The sequence below is a fragment of the Camarhynchus parvulus genome, chromosome 12 (assembly GCF_901933205.1).
Source record: "Camarhynchus parvulus chromosome 12, STF_HiC, whole genome shotgun sequence".
NCBI lineage: Eukaryota > Metazoa > Chordata > Aves > Passeriformes > Thraupidae > Camarhynchus > Camarhynchus parvulus.
The window spans coordinates 9,490,178-9,502,352 of record NC_044582.1 but is presented as its reverse complement, the minus strand read 5'-3'; the positions used below and the strand labels follow the sequence as shown (position 1 = coordinate 9,502,352).

The window sequence follows — 12,175 nt, the reverse complement described above, 5'->3', positions numbered from 1 at the left end:
ACTACACAACAGCATCCTGCTCCAGATTCCTGCCAGGGAAACCACCCTGACTCCTGCAGGGCAGCCCGGCCACCACAGATCAGGAGATGTAGCAAAAATGCAGAATGCTGTGCCCAAAACAGAGTGCTGAAGCACCTTACAAGTTACATAGAGATGGGCCAAACCCCCCAGCCATGCTCTGGTCCATAGCAGGGACCCTACCAGGACCTCCACATGGCCTCTCCCTGGCTGAGGATGTGTTAATGGAAGCTATGTTTACACAGGGCATGTACAGCTGTAATTACAGGCATGATGTTATGATAACAGGAAATCCGTGCCCTGTGGAGATGCAGGCAGAGAAAGGCACGCATGGAGCTATTTGCTAATTGCCACAAGCAGCCTTTTGTGCCCAGGCAGGGTGCAGGAAGTGAAGGCTCCCCCTCGCCAGGCTGGAGCCATCAGCACCCACCCTGCCCAGGTCAATGACAAGGCCAGATGGACAGAGGGTCCAGATGGACAGAGTATGACCCGTGGCAGCTCCAGGGCAAGCTCACCTGCCCCTGAGACATGACAGGATGGGCTCTGAACAACCATCAGCAAGGACTCACCTTCCTTATGTCATAACCCTTCCAAAAAGGGCAGAGTTTTGTAAATTCAGTTGGCAGAGAGAAGCAAGAGGAAATTTCCCCTCATGGGCCCTTTGCACATTACCCCAAATATATCAGGTCATTCTATTATGGAGGCCCAGCCCAACCAGCACCCCACAAAGGGCCAGTCAGGCAAGAGCCCATCCCTCCCCATCAGCACCACTGAAGGCTTTCCTACCTTTTTGATCTTCCCGCTCCTTGTGCCCGCAAAGACGACAGTTTGTCCTCTGTAGTCATAGGCAGCCACCGAGGTCATGCCATCCTCCTTATCCACAAACAGAGGGGTCCCCTCGATGGTGACAGTCCCTCCCAGGGGCTGGTTAAAATCCTGGCCACAGAAGTTGTCGTCGATCTGCAGCGGCTGTTGGAAGAAAGCAGAGGAGAGATGAGCTTTTTGCCAATGCCTCGACACGTTGGACCTCACAGATGGCAATCAACCATCTCCTACCTTCACCCCACAGCTACAGCACCTTTGGCAGCCTCCTACTGCAGCCATCTCACCTCACCAACCAAGGAAAGGCATGGGTTGTCATTTCCCTAACACCCCCTACACACTGATGTAAGGCATTGGGACAGATGCACTGCATGCAGGCCCTCTCTACATTTGAACAGGCTCTGCAGACCAAGACCAAGGCTCTCTGTCCTCTGCATCCTACAGAGCAGCACTTACAAACACAGCAGGAGCCAGTGGAGCATCCCTGCTCCCCCCTCCATCCCTGCCAGTGCCATCTCAGACACGTGGGATGCCAGCACAAGCTCCCCAGCACACACACATTCCTCTCCTCCTCATCCCAGCACTAGCTTCAAAAAAAAAATCAGCTTGGCAGCAATGCAGGAGGGGCTGAATCCTGCACCCCAGCCTTCCCCCAAAGAAAAAACACTTCCCAGACAAGGCCATGCCAAGGCAAACAAGTCAGCGCTCCTGGACGAGCTTCACTTCACATAGCAAAGCCTCCAGCAAACACACTACCCACCTGCCAGCCCTGTTCCCCCTCCCGCAGGAACGTCTTTGGGAAATCCCCACATTTTTTCCATGCTGCCTTGCCCCAGACAAGGGCCTGGCTCAGCCAGCTGCCTCCTCAGTTCAGATCAAACCCACAGATCTGGGAGAAGCTTTTGCAAGTTTCCCCTCTGCCTGGGGAAAGGCAGAAGCAGGGCTGCACTGGCCTCTGTCCATTCTCATGGCCATGACAGCAGGGACTTCCTTCAAGGACAGTGTGATGATGAGCAAGGCAAAGACAAAGGGATGCCCTCTGTGAAAGCTGCGATGCAGGCAGGGGAGTGGGACCAGGACCAGATCCACAGCATTCACCCCTACCTTGAGCATCCTCACCTGACCTGCTGAGCAGAACAACAGACCCTGGCCACAGCTGTCTGGCCTGCGGGGCACATGGGCCTCCCAGTGTTCCCACACAAGGCAACAGCCTCACGTGGTCACACAGCACCAGCAAAATCCCCGCTCTGTCCAGGCAGTGAAGGGCTTTGCCAAATCCCCAGGGGTGGCAGCGGGCCTGGATGCAGGAGGGTAAAGTGGCAAGGCAGGCACGGCTGACAGGGAGACAGCCTGCTCCGGTCACGGGATTCTTCCGCTTCACAAGGCTCCTTATATAATTTTGAATTTAAAGGGGAGAGAGGTTTTTTGGCAAGCAGCAGGCTCCAAATGCATGCCAGTCCCCAAGGGGTTTTAAATCCATACCGCATGTGCACAGAGCATATGGGAAAATGCCGAGCTCCCAAGCTCCACGTACGCAAGGGCAGCGCAGAGCTCTGTAATTCCCACTCATCTCTGCCTGGGAAGCAAGGATCAGCCCAGACTGGCTCCCACCAACAGGCACCCATGTAGAGGGGAGAAAACACAGCACTTTTCCGTGCCCCAGCACAATACACTTGCAGCTTCAATGGCATCGCCCTCCCACAGCCATGGCAAGGCTGCTCACCCTCCTCACCATGCCACCATTCCAGCTCCAGGGCCAGTGGTCCCAATCCCTGCTGTTCCTACAGCAGGAACTCAGTGCTGTGCCAGCCTTCCCAAAAGGGAAGGAGCAGTCACACTCAGTCCACCAGACACTCTGGGGATGTCCCCTCAGTTGCTCGAACTTCTGGTTTTGGGTGTTGAGTTAATGTACAAAGATCAACTCCTTCCCTGCCTGACTGTTGCTCATGCTTCCCTGAACTAGGGGAACTCTTACAGCCAATCATGACAGACATGGGGATCCCCAAAACAGGAACATGGGCACTGCATGTCTCTGCAACCAGAAGAAAAAGAGGGAAGGGAAATCACAAGCTCTCCACTAATCCTCTGAATGCCAGCCTTGCCCTCTCCTATCCACTGGCCAACACACATACTAAGCATCCTCCTCTGCATTATGAGAATAGGAATTTTAAAACAGCAAATCCTAGAAAATTATCTTCCTAATCACAGAGTGAGAGGTGAGCAATGCTCCAGCCGATACACAGCTCCCATCCAAATACCTGGGATTTCTTAGCTGCTTTACTGGGGGAAAGATTCTGTCCCCCACAGCCAAATAAACCCCAGCACCTCCCACCCAGCCATCTGCAGCAGCAGAAGGGTTCAGGGCAATGCCACAAAGATATTCAAGCCCTGGCACCCCTGGGTGCAGGTTCTGCTCTCTCTGAGCTCAATCTGCAGCTTCCCCAACCCCACGGCTGCTGAATATGCAAGAGGAGAGATGTTTATGGTGTTTACTGCTCTCTGCTTTGTCTCAACATACTCTCTGGGAAATGACAAATACAGCTGCGCTCTGGGACCGAGGAACTCCCGCCGCCGCCATGCCGACACCACCTCGATAAATAATTACGCCGGCAATTAGCTCATTAACAGCAAACTGCCTCGTTAGGGAAGCGCAGGCGGCGCAGAGGTCGGGCCAAGGGCAGCAGTGCCGGGGTTGTGGAACCCACCGACAGAACCCATCCCTGGCACATGTGGGGAGAGGCAAGGCAGAGGGGCAGAGGGCAGGATGGACAGAGGGACAGCTGTGCCCCAGCCGGTGCTGGCAGGGACAGACACACACCACGGCACGTGCGGGACAGTGACCTTGCAGCGTTTGAGCCTGCGGATGCTGGGATCTGCAGGAGACACTGGGATCGGCAGGAGGCATCGGGATCTGCCCACTCTCGCATTTGCACGGGGTTTTGCAGGGACCACAGCCTTCAGCCTATTGCAAGGGGGTTGCAGTGTTTCTTTTGGGGATTTGGGTTGTTTTTTTAATTATTGTTATCGTTTGTTTTTCTTTCCATGCTTTCCTTCGGCACCCCTCTCAGTTGCCCCTGGCTCAGACACCCCAGGGCAGCTATCTGCACAGCACAGCAGTCTTCTCTCTCCCAGCACTATTTTTTCCTCCCCAAAACAGGGTCAGGAAATTCGGATTTCCTGGGGAAAGGGACCTGAAGGAGGGGGAAGGCAGGCCCACAGCGAGCAGGAGCGGGTGTCTCCTGATATGCCTTGTCTCATTGCCTCTCTTCAAGCCCACTTACGAAAGCAATGAGGGAGCAGACAGCACGACAAGGCTCGCATCACTCAGCATTATTAATTAGCCAGTAATTCGCCAGTTAACACCATTATAGGCTCAGCCCCTTCCCCCTGTGCACCTCCAGGGGCTGTGATGGAGGATGTGGAGGGATGCAAAGAGCCAGGGAGGAGGTTACAGGAGGCTGGTACAAAGTGCCAGGCTGGGATGCCAGGCTTTCCGTGCATTAATCGCTGCTCAGGAATAATCCGAGTGTGGTACGGTTTGTTACCACCTGCATTTCTCTGGCTGCCCCGGAAAGGATTTGGCTTATCCTGGCCCACTTTCAGCCAGTTTGTCACCAGCCATTGTCCTGTGCCAGCAAGCTGGGCAGCAAGCCTTACTGAGGAGTCAAAACTCATTTTCTCCCTGGGGTAGCCCAGGGAAAGCTGATGCCACATCCCGCTGGCTCCAGGCACTGCCTCTGCCCACACTGCCAGCCCAGAAGTCAAGGGCTCCAGGAACTCTAAATAACTCCTTGCTGCAACATCTGCACTCCAGCCCCAGCCCTAGTCCTTTCCCAGCCCTGCTACACCGGTCCTTGCTCCCCCCAGTTTGGGGACAGGAGCACTGGGCAGATGTGCTGAGCACATCTGGCCCCAGGCACAAAGACCTCCCAGCCCTGTGCTGCACAGGGGAAGGAAAGAGCCTGGCTACACAACACCAAACCCTTCTGAGTGAAGCCTGGGAGCAGTAAAACCTCTGGAGAGGGTCAGGGGCAATTTAAGCAGAGGAGCTGGCACAGGGAAATGGCCTGGGTGCTTCCACAAGGTGCCTCTGCTGCATTTGGAAGCCCATGCTCAGGTCTGAGTGCACCAGTGTGGGGAGTCTCCCTACAGAGCCAGCTCCCTTCCCACTTCCACTTCTGGATCCCAGAAGGAGAGAGAGAGAAATGGGAAGCAGGAATTCACTCCACTCACCAGCACTGGAGAGGAATCACTAACATCTCCTGAGCTATCTGCCAAGCCTGGTAGCCTCTCCTCCCAGCTCCAGCACCAGCTCTGGAGAATCACAGCTACCCTGCAGCACTGAGGATGAGTATCCATTGGTCCTGCACTGCCTGGGGTCTGGGAGCGCAGTGCTGACCAAACCTCCTCCAGCAGGGCCAGCCTCAGCCCCTTACTGCCATGAAGGAGCAGAGCAAGAGAGCTCCTTGCACATTTCCATATGGATGGGGTGTAAATCCCAAGCAACTACTGACTTGAGCAATTACATTTTGTCTCCTTATAAATTAAAAAACCAGCATGTCCTTTATTTTCTGGCCAGTCCTCACCACCAAGAGATGGTGACCCACCATGACTGCCATGACCCACCCTAGAGGTGGCTTTATTTTATTAGGGGTGCAGAAATTCCTGCGAGAGAGAGGCTACGTGCTTCCAGTGGTCTGGTTTGGCCTGTGCACAACACAGCAAGGAGCTGAGGGCTTGACTTATCATCCACTCATGTCCTGCCCCACTCTGCCTGGCATCTGGAGGACTGGGACAGAAAACACCACCTGGTTCCCCTGGAGGAGGGTGTCACTCCCCAGCCCAGCTCATACAAAAGCAGGAGCCTCCCCATCATGGCACACATCCTTCCACCCCACAAGAGCCATATCTGCAGGACCCAGAGAGTACCCTGAGATCCACTTACTCCCAGGCAGCAATCCTAGGACCAGAGTTTAAATTTCTCCCTGGAGTGCAGGGGGGCAGAGCAGCCTCCCCAAACCTGGGGATGTGGGGCACTGGAGAGGCGAGCCGGGAGCACGAGAGGCAGCACTGAGCAGTGAGCACAGAGCAGCTCCACGGCAGAGCCAGCAGCTGCACGGCCCAACAGGCAGCCGTGTAACAATTTCATCATTTTCCAGCAAAATTGAATTAGTTCAAAGCCAAAATCTGATTTGTGAGCCCAGCGCTCTTGACAGCAAACCCTTTACTTTGTCAGGCAGCTGTTAGCTGTCTCCTTCAGAGTGCAGTGAGGACAGTGGGAGAGAGGGCAGGGCTGCTCCACAGGGACCCCCCTGCCCACCTGCCTGCACCCAAAGCGCTGCTTGAGCACGCCTGGGGCTTGCTGATGGGTGCTGAACACCAACAAGCTGGACCTGGGGGAGGTGGGTGATAGCAGGTGGGTCAGGACCTCCACCAGACCCTCCCAAACACACACGCCAGCAGCCCAAGCCTGCCTCAGCCCCATATCAGACCCTGCTAGGGGACTATCCAGCCTGTGACAGCTCCATCACCTGGAGTTGTAGCCTCCAGCAACTACTGGTGGTTTGTAACACTGCCCAGAAAAGAATGCAGTAACAGTAACAGTTCAATGAGAAAACAAACCCAAGAGCCAAGCTGGGAGGTCCCCTGCCCACCAGGACTCAGAGGTCCCACACTGAGCTGCTGAGATACCAGAGGGAGCAGAGGCACCGAGGTGGGAACTAGGCAGGAAAACACCTCTCTGGGAACAGAGGGGAGTGCTCCCTCAGTTGGGAATCACCGTTCCAGGATAGCAGCCCTCACCTCCTGCACCTCTGGATGACAGTTTGCACTGGTCACTCCCAAAAGCCACCTGACTTGACAGTGTCTTGTGCCCCCCCAGCACTCCATGGAGAGGATGTGGTCCCTCCATGCTGAACATGTGACCAACTTCTGCTGAGACCACCAGCCCCCCCCAGCTCCCTCCATCAGGTCTGTGCTCCCTGTCCTGCACATCCTGCTGCTTCCAACACCTTCTGCTTGGCCACTGCCAACCCCCAGGTGACACAACACCCGCAAACCCACATGCCATCTGCAAGGGACTCCACAGCAGAGCTGCAGCAGACGCCCTGAGGCCTGAGCCTGCCACCCTTCCAGCCCCAACTCACTGACACTGCCCATATCCACAGGGAAAACACAGCTCAGGTCAAATCACTGGGGAAGGTCCAGCTAGAGAACACCACCAGAAACCAGAAATAGTCTGGCTTGAGTAAAGACAGGTGGGAACTCACCGAGTTGATGCAGCCCAGCTCCTTATTCAAGAGCCAGGGCAGGGAGAGTTTCCCTTCCCCTCTGTAGCATGACTGGATACGCTCCTTGATCTTATCCTTGATCTTCTTCAACGTGAAGAGGCAGAGCACAGACTCCTTGGGAGGCTTAACCCTATTTTTCTGGCCCTGGGAGAAGATGGTGAAGAGGATATCCTCGTGCTCTGAGATGCCCAGGTACTTGGCCAAAGCCTTGCCAGGCTTGGTCAGGTAGGCGTCCTGGATCAGCCGGTACTCGATGCCGTCCTGCACGCAGCCAATGGGGAATTCCACATAGGAGTAGAACTTGGGGTCATCCACACAGAGGCGGACGATCTTGGAGGTGAAAAACTGCTCCCCAGTGGAGTCAGGAGAGGTCAGCTGGGTGTCCAGCTGCAGGGTCAGGTAGTAAACAAACTGCTCGCTGCTGAAGCTGTAGATGTAGTAGATGTCAAAGGTGGGGAACTTTGAGAGCGTATCCGAGGGGATTTTGAGCTGCGAGGAGACAAACTCATCCTGGTAGACGAAGCCAAACATCTCCGCGTTCTCCTCGTTGGCCATCAGTTTGCGGCTGGACAGAGTGGGGAAGTACTCCGACTTCCCATCAATGGGCGTCCCAATGAAGAGCTTGTTCTGCCCGTTCAGCACCTCGATGATGACGCCGGACATGGTGCCCGACTCGTTGACACTGGAGAGGTAGTGCTCCTTGCGGTGGTGGGGCTCACCCAGCTTGAAGAGGTCGTCCAGCCGCAGGAACTGGCAAATCCCCTGGGAGGCACTGCCGCAGGCAATCAGCCGATTCCCCGAGTAGTCCACCAGCAGCAGTTTGTTGACGTTGTTGGTTGTGACCAGCCCGTGTGGGCAGGACTGGACGCTGGGCGGAGGGTAACACTTCTCATTGTCCTCCACGGGCCCCGTCACGTGGGTCCTCAGGAGTGTGAGGTTATTGGAGAGCTTGTAGATCCGATTGACAGCCCCCACGTAGACCTCCCCAGTTTTGTTATGGACCACCAAGTGTGTCAAGCTCCAGTCTGTAACCGGGAAAGTCCTAAAGGGAGATTTGGGGCTGCCTTCCGCCAGCGGTAGCCAGGTGCTCCCCAAGAGCAGCAAGGTCCAAATGTGGATGGACAAGTGGTGCTTGAGCCAAAGGAGCCACATTGCAGCAGCCTCACATCCAGCCAAGGCCATGCCCAAACCCAGCCACAAAATAAATAGAAACAAACCCAAACTAAAGGGATGGGGGAGGGACGAGGAGCTAATGGGAAACACTCTCCTCTGCTTCCTCTGCGCTCAGCATTCAGGGCATCGTGGGCGTGGCCAGTCCAGTCAACCCTAGAGGGAGAAAGATAAGAAAAGTGGGGTTAGGAGGCTTTCCTGCAGTCTCAAGCATATTCCACCCCACCCAGAAGACTCTGCTGCTTCTCATTTTTCTAGCAGGCAGAAGAGACCCTGACCTGCTGTCCAGTCCCACTCCACAGCAGTGCTGGGAATGGATGCAAAATCCCAGTTAGCAGCAAGCACAGCCCAAGCCCCTGCACAGAGGAGGATCTCAAAGCACCTTTTAAAGGAGTTGAGAGAGCCAAGAGTGGGCTTGTTGCCCACTATCCTGCCACATGCCTGCCAGGAGGGGCATGGGCAGGAGGGGTTGGAGGGAGCACACAGGCATGGCAAGGACAAGCCTGTCCTTCTGGCATTTCTATGCATTAAAAACACAGGTCCAGACATGAGACAGTTGGTTTGAGAGGCTCCAGAGGGACAAGGGGGCACACACTGTGGGGATGGAATGCTCTGCCTGCTGCTGTGCCACAGCTGGGGCTCACCAACAGGGAGCAGCAAAGCAGTGGAGAGCCAGCCAAATACCCCACACCGGGGTGACCTTTGCATCCCCCAGCAGGGAGGAGATGGGCACAGGAAACCAATGCACAGCTCTGCTCTCTGCGTCAGCTCAGCAGCCCCTCCATTATACCCCATCCCTGTCTTCTCCATCCACCCTCCCCACACAGGCACAAGCACCCCTAGACTAACCAGGGGTTGTGTAAACCCCCCTACAGCACACAGCCCATCCCACCATCACAATCCATCCACCCCAGCTGGGACCAAGGTCCATGGCTGGGGCACCAGCTCAGTTTCCCAGCCCATGCAGATAAGCCACTCCAGAAAGGAGTGGAGGAGAAGGAGAGCCTCTCCCTCTCTCCTTATCATCCATCTCTGACTCAGCCCAGGATAACCTCCAAGAGGATCCCCAGCAGGGAGTGGCACAGGTAGGAAATATGACCTGCGGTGACTGGCAGCTCTGCCAGATCCCAGCCCTGCCCAGGCAGGGTGTCAGAGGGCAGCCAGCTGCCATATCAGCAGGGCTGAACACTGCCCCACCCTCAGCATCCTGCCCTTGGCAGGGCTGTGGGACCCACCAGCTAGGCCACATGCAAACCTTGGGGGGCTGCATCATCACTGAGCCAGCACTGAGCCATACAGCTACCCCAACATTCCACAGAGCATCCTTCACTTCTGCTGCTCCCCTCCCCAAGCCACAGAGCCAGAGAAACGTTTTTCTCCTTCTCCAACTCTCAGCACACGCAAGATTCCCATCTCCCTTTTTCCGGGCAAGTCCAGCCCTGGCCCCTGCAGCCCTGCCAGCTCCCCTGAGCCCCAGATACATTGGGTGAAGTTTCTGCACCACTTCCAAACCCTCTCTGCACATCTGCCTCTGCCCACAATGCTCCTCATCCTGCTGTCTTCAACTTCCCAACACATCCACCTCCAAGGCAACAGTCTCAAGGGACATTGGGACAACAGCACATGAGCAGCACTGAGACCGAATCCAGATGCCACAAAGCTCCATGGGTGTGGAGGCAACCAAAGCACAACCCTGGAAATCATCCCCAAGGTCCTAATCACCCATTCTTACCACCTTTTCCAACACTGTAAAGAATAGGTAGTGACAACACTGTCAGGGCAAGGGCACTCCCAGAAGACACTCACACTACTCAGAATCTTCATTTTTCTGAGCTTGTTGGTAAGAGAACAAAGACAAGCACCCCATATCAGAGCTTATTAGCCCCAAACCACGTTGATGTGGGACTGAGTGGCACTGTGAGCACAAACCCACTGGTTAGCCCAGAAAGCCACAGCCCAGCAGCTGCAGGCATTGGGGTTTCCTGAAGGAAACCAGAGAGTGGTTTCTGCACCCCAAGGAACTTGCACAGCTGTCATCAAGACACTGCTCCCATGAGGCTGAGCCCCTCAGGAACAGCACAGTGGCTGCCTGGCAAGGAGGCCAACACCAAATTCAAGTGTCAGTGACGTGCCAAGGAGAGAAGGAACGGGGAAGATGGGGAAGGTGACAGTGGGAGATTGGTGCAATGTGGGGATGCCAACCAGAGCATCTCCTGCCAGGATGAGAGAGCACGACAGGGAACTTGCTTTCTTGGTGCATTTCTATGATTCACTGCTTCTATTTCAGGAAGTGGGTGAGAGAACTAGAGGTCGAGCTGCTGCCACAAACCAGGGCTAGAAAGCCCAACAGGAGATTCCCAAATTAACGTAGGGAACTGCAAATCAGAAGTTGGAACGAGAGCAAAGTGAGGCAGAGCTGGGGCAAGCTGAGAGATGACACTCTGCAGAGGTCCTCAGAGATTTCTGCTCCTAAATATACTGCAGCAGCAACATCTCGTCCTAGTGACCTGACACCAGTGGTGGTTTTGTCCAGTAAAAACCATCAGCAACGATTAGTGAAAATAAAACAGCACAAATGGTTGGTTTGTCTACTTTTTTTTGGGATTCAGTGGTATGGGTTCCTGAACTTTGAACTAAAGCAGGGCTCAAGCCCACCACAGTGCAGGCAGCCCTGCACTGCTCCCTGCCCGTGGGAGCAGCAGCCAAAGGGCATTTCCCTGCTGTCACACAGCTCCGAGGGCCATGGAGAGGTCACAGTGCAGCTAAGGCAGGGCAGCTCCTCCACTGGCACCCAAACCCCTGGGGCTACATTCAAGCAGCACCTCGCCCTGGGGTCACCCAGCCCAGGGCCACCATATGACTGCCACCACCAGGAAGCGAGACCTGCACCACAAACACATCCAGTGCAGTCCAAAGGCATGGAAAACCCTGGGCAGATACCCTGGAGCCGAGCCCTGCCCTGAAACAGGCAGCAATAAAATAATTCACCCCGGCCTGGCTGCATGAATGCCAGCTGGGAGAGTAGGACCACAAATGCAGCTGGCAGTGCTGCTGGGCAGCAAGTGATGCAGCACAGAGAGTCTGCAGCGCTGAGCATCCCCAGGGCTCACCCCACAGGCCAGACAGCACCACAGGCTTGTGTTTTGATTTCCATGTGCACACACAAACACACAATAGATGTATATACACACACATGTATTTATAGAAGGAAACCAGCCATCAGAAACAAAGCCAGCACAAGAGCCAAATCCTCCCCAGTCCCCTTCATCCCCCACTGGAAAGGACATTTGCTCACAGTTTCACCTCCAAGTGGCCACACTGAGATGGGTTGCAGCCACTGCAAAACCTGGATGGGGGTCACCCACCTCAGCAGGGCCAACACCCACAGATCCCAGCCTCCTCCAATGAGCCTTTCAGCAGCAAGCAATGGCCATGCCCCAGGGATACCAGTGCCCCCTTCCTGGCTGCTGGAGAGGTGGCAAGGGGCAGCAGCCCTCATCCTCCCCAGGCTGACAGCTCCCTGGTCCTGCAATATGCCCAAAGACCTGTGCTTGGGACGGGAGATCACACTTAGAGAAAACAATCATCACTTTTGATAGCACAAAGCGAGAGTACTGGGATGGAAAAACTAACCTTAAAAGGCAAAGACTGGACAGAGAGTTAAGGACCACCTCTCCACTCATCCAGGCAGCAAGTCTAAGAGTCAGCACCAGCCTACAGAGCAGCAGCCCTCAGGGGAGCACCCACAGACAGGGTTTAAACATGCAGACAAACACAGAGGTGCAGATTTGGCACTCACAGACCTGCTTGCCATCCCTGCTTTTCCATCAACATGACCCCAGCAGATTCTCTCCCAGCAAAACACCCCAAGAGCT

General features: G+C 55.2%; 1 protein-coding gene across 1 annotated transcript in view; it reads right to left on the bottom strand.

The window, feature by feature from the left end:
- The window catches only part of PLXNA1 (plexin A1), a 114,160-nt gene that overhangs the window by 94,069 nt on the left and 7,916 nt on the right, over positions 1–12,175 (bottom strand). Inside the window, 2 exon segments of the mRNA XM_030957063.1 lie at positions 805–987; positions 7,110–8,456. Coding sequence (XP_030812923.1) covers positions 805–987; positions 7,110–8,312 — 1,386 coding nt within the window. The 5' untranslated portion in view covers positions 8,313–8,456.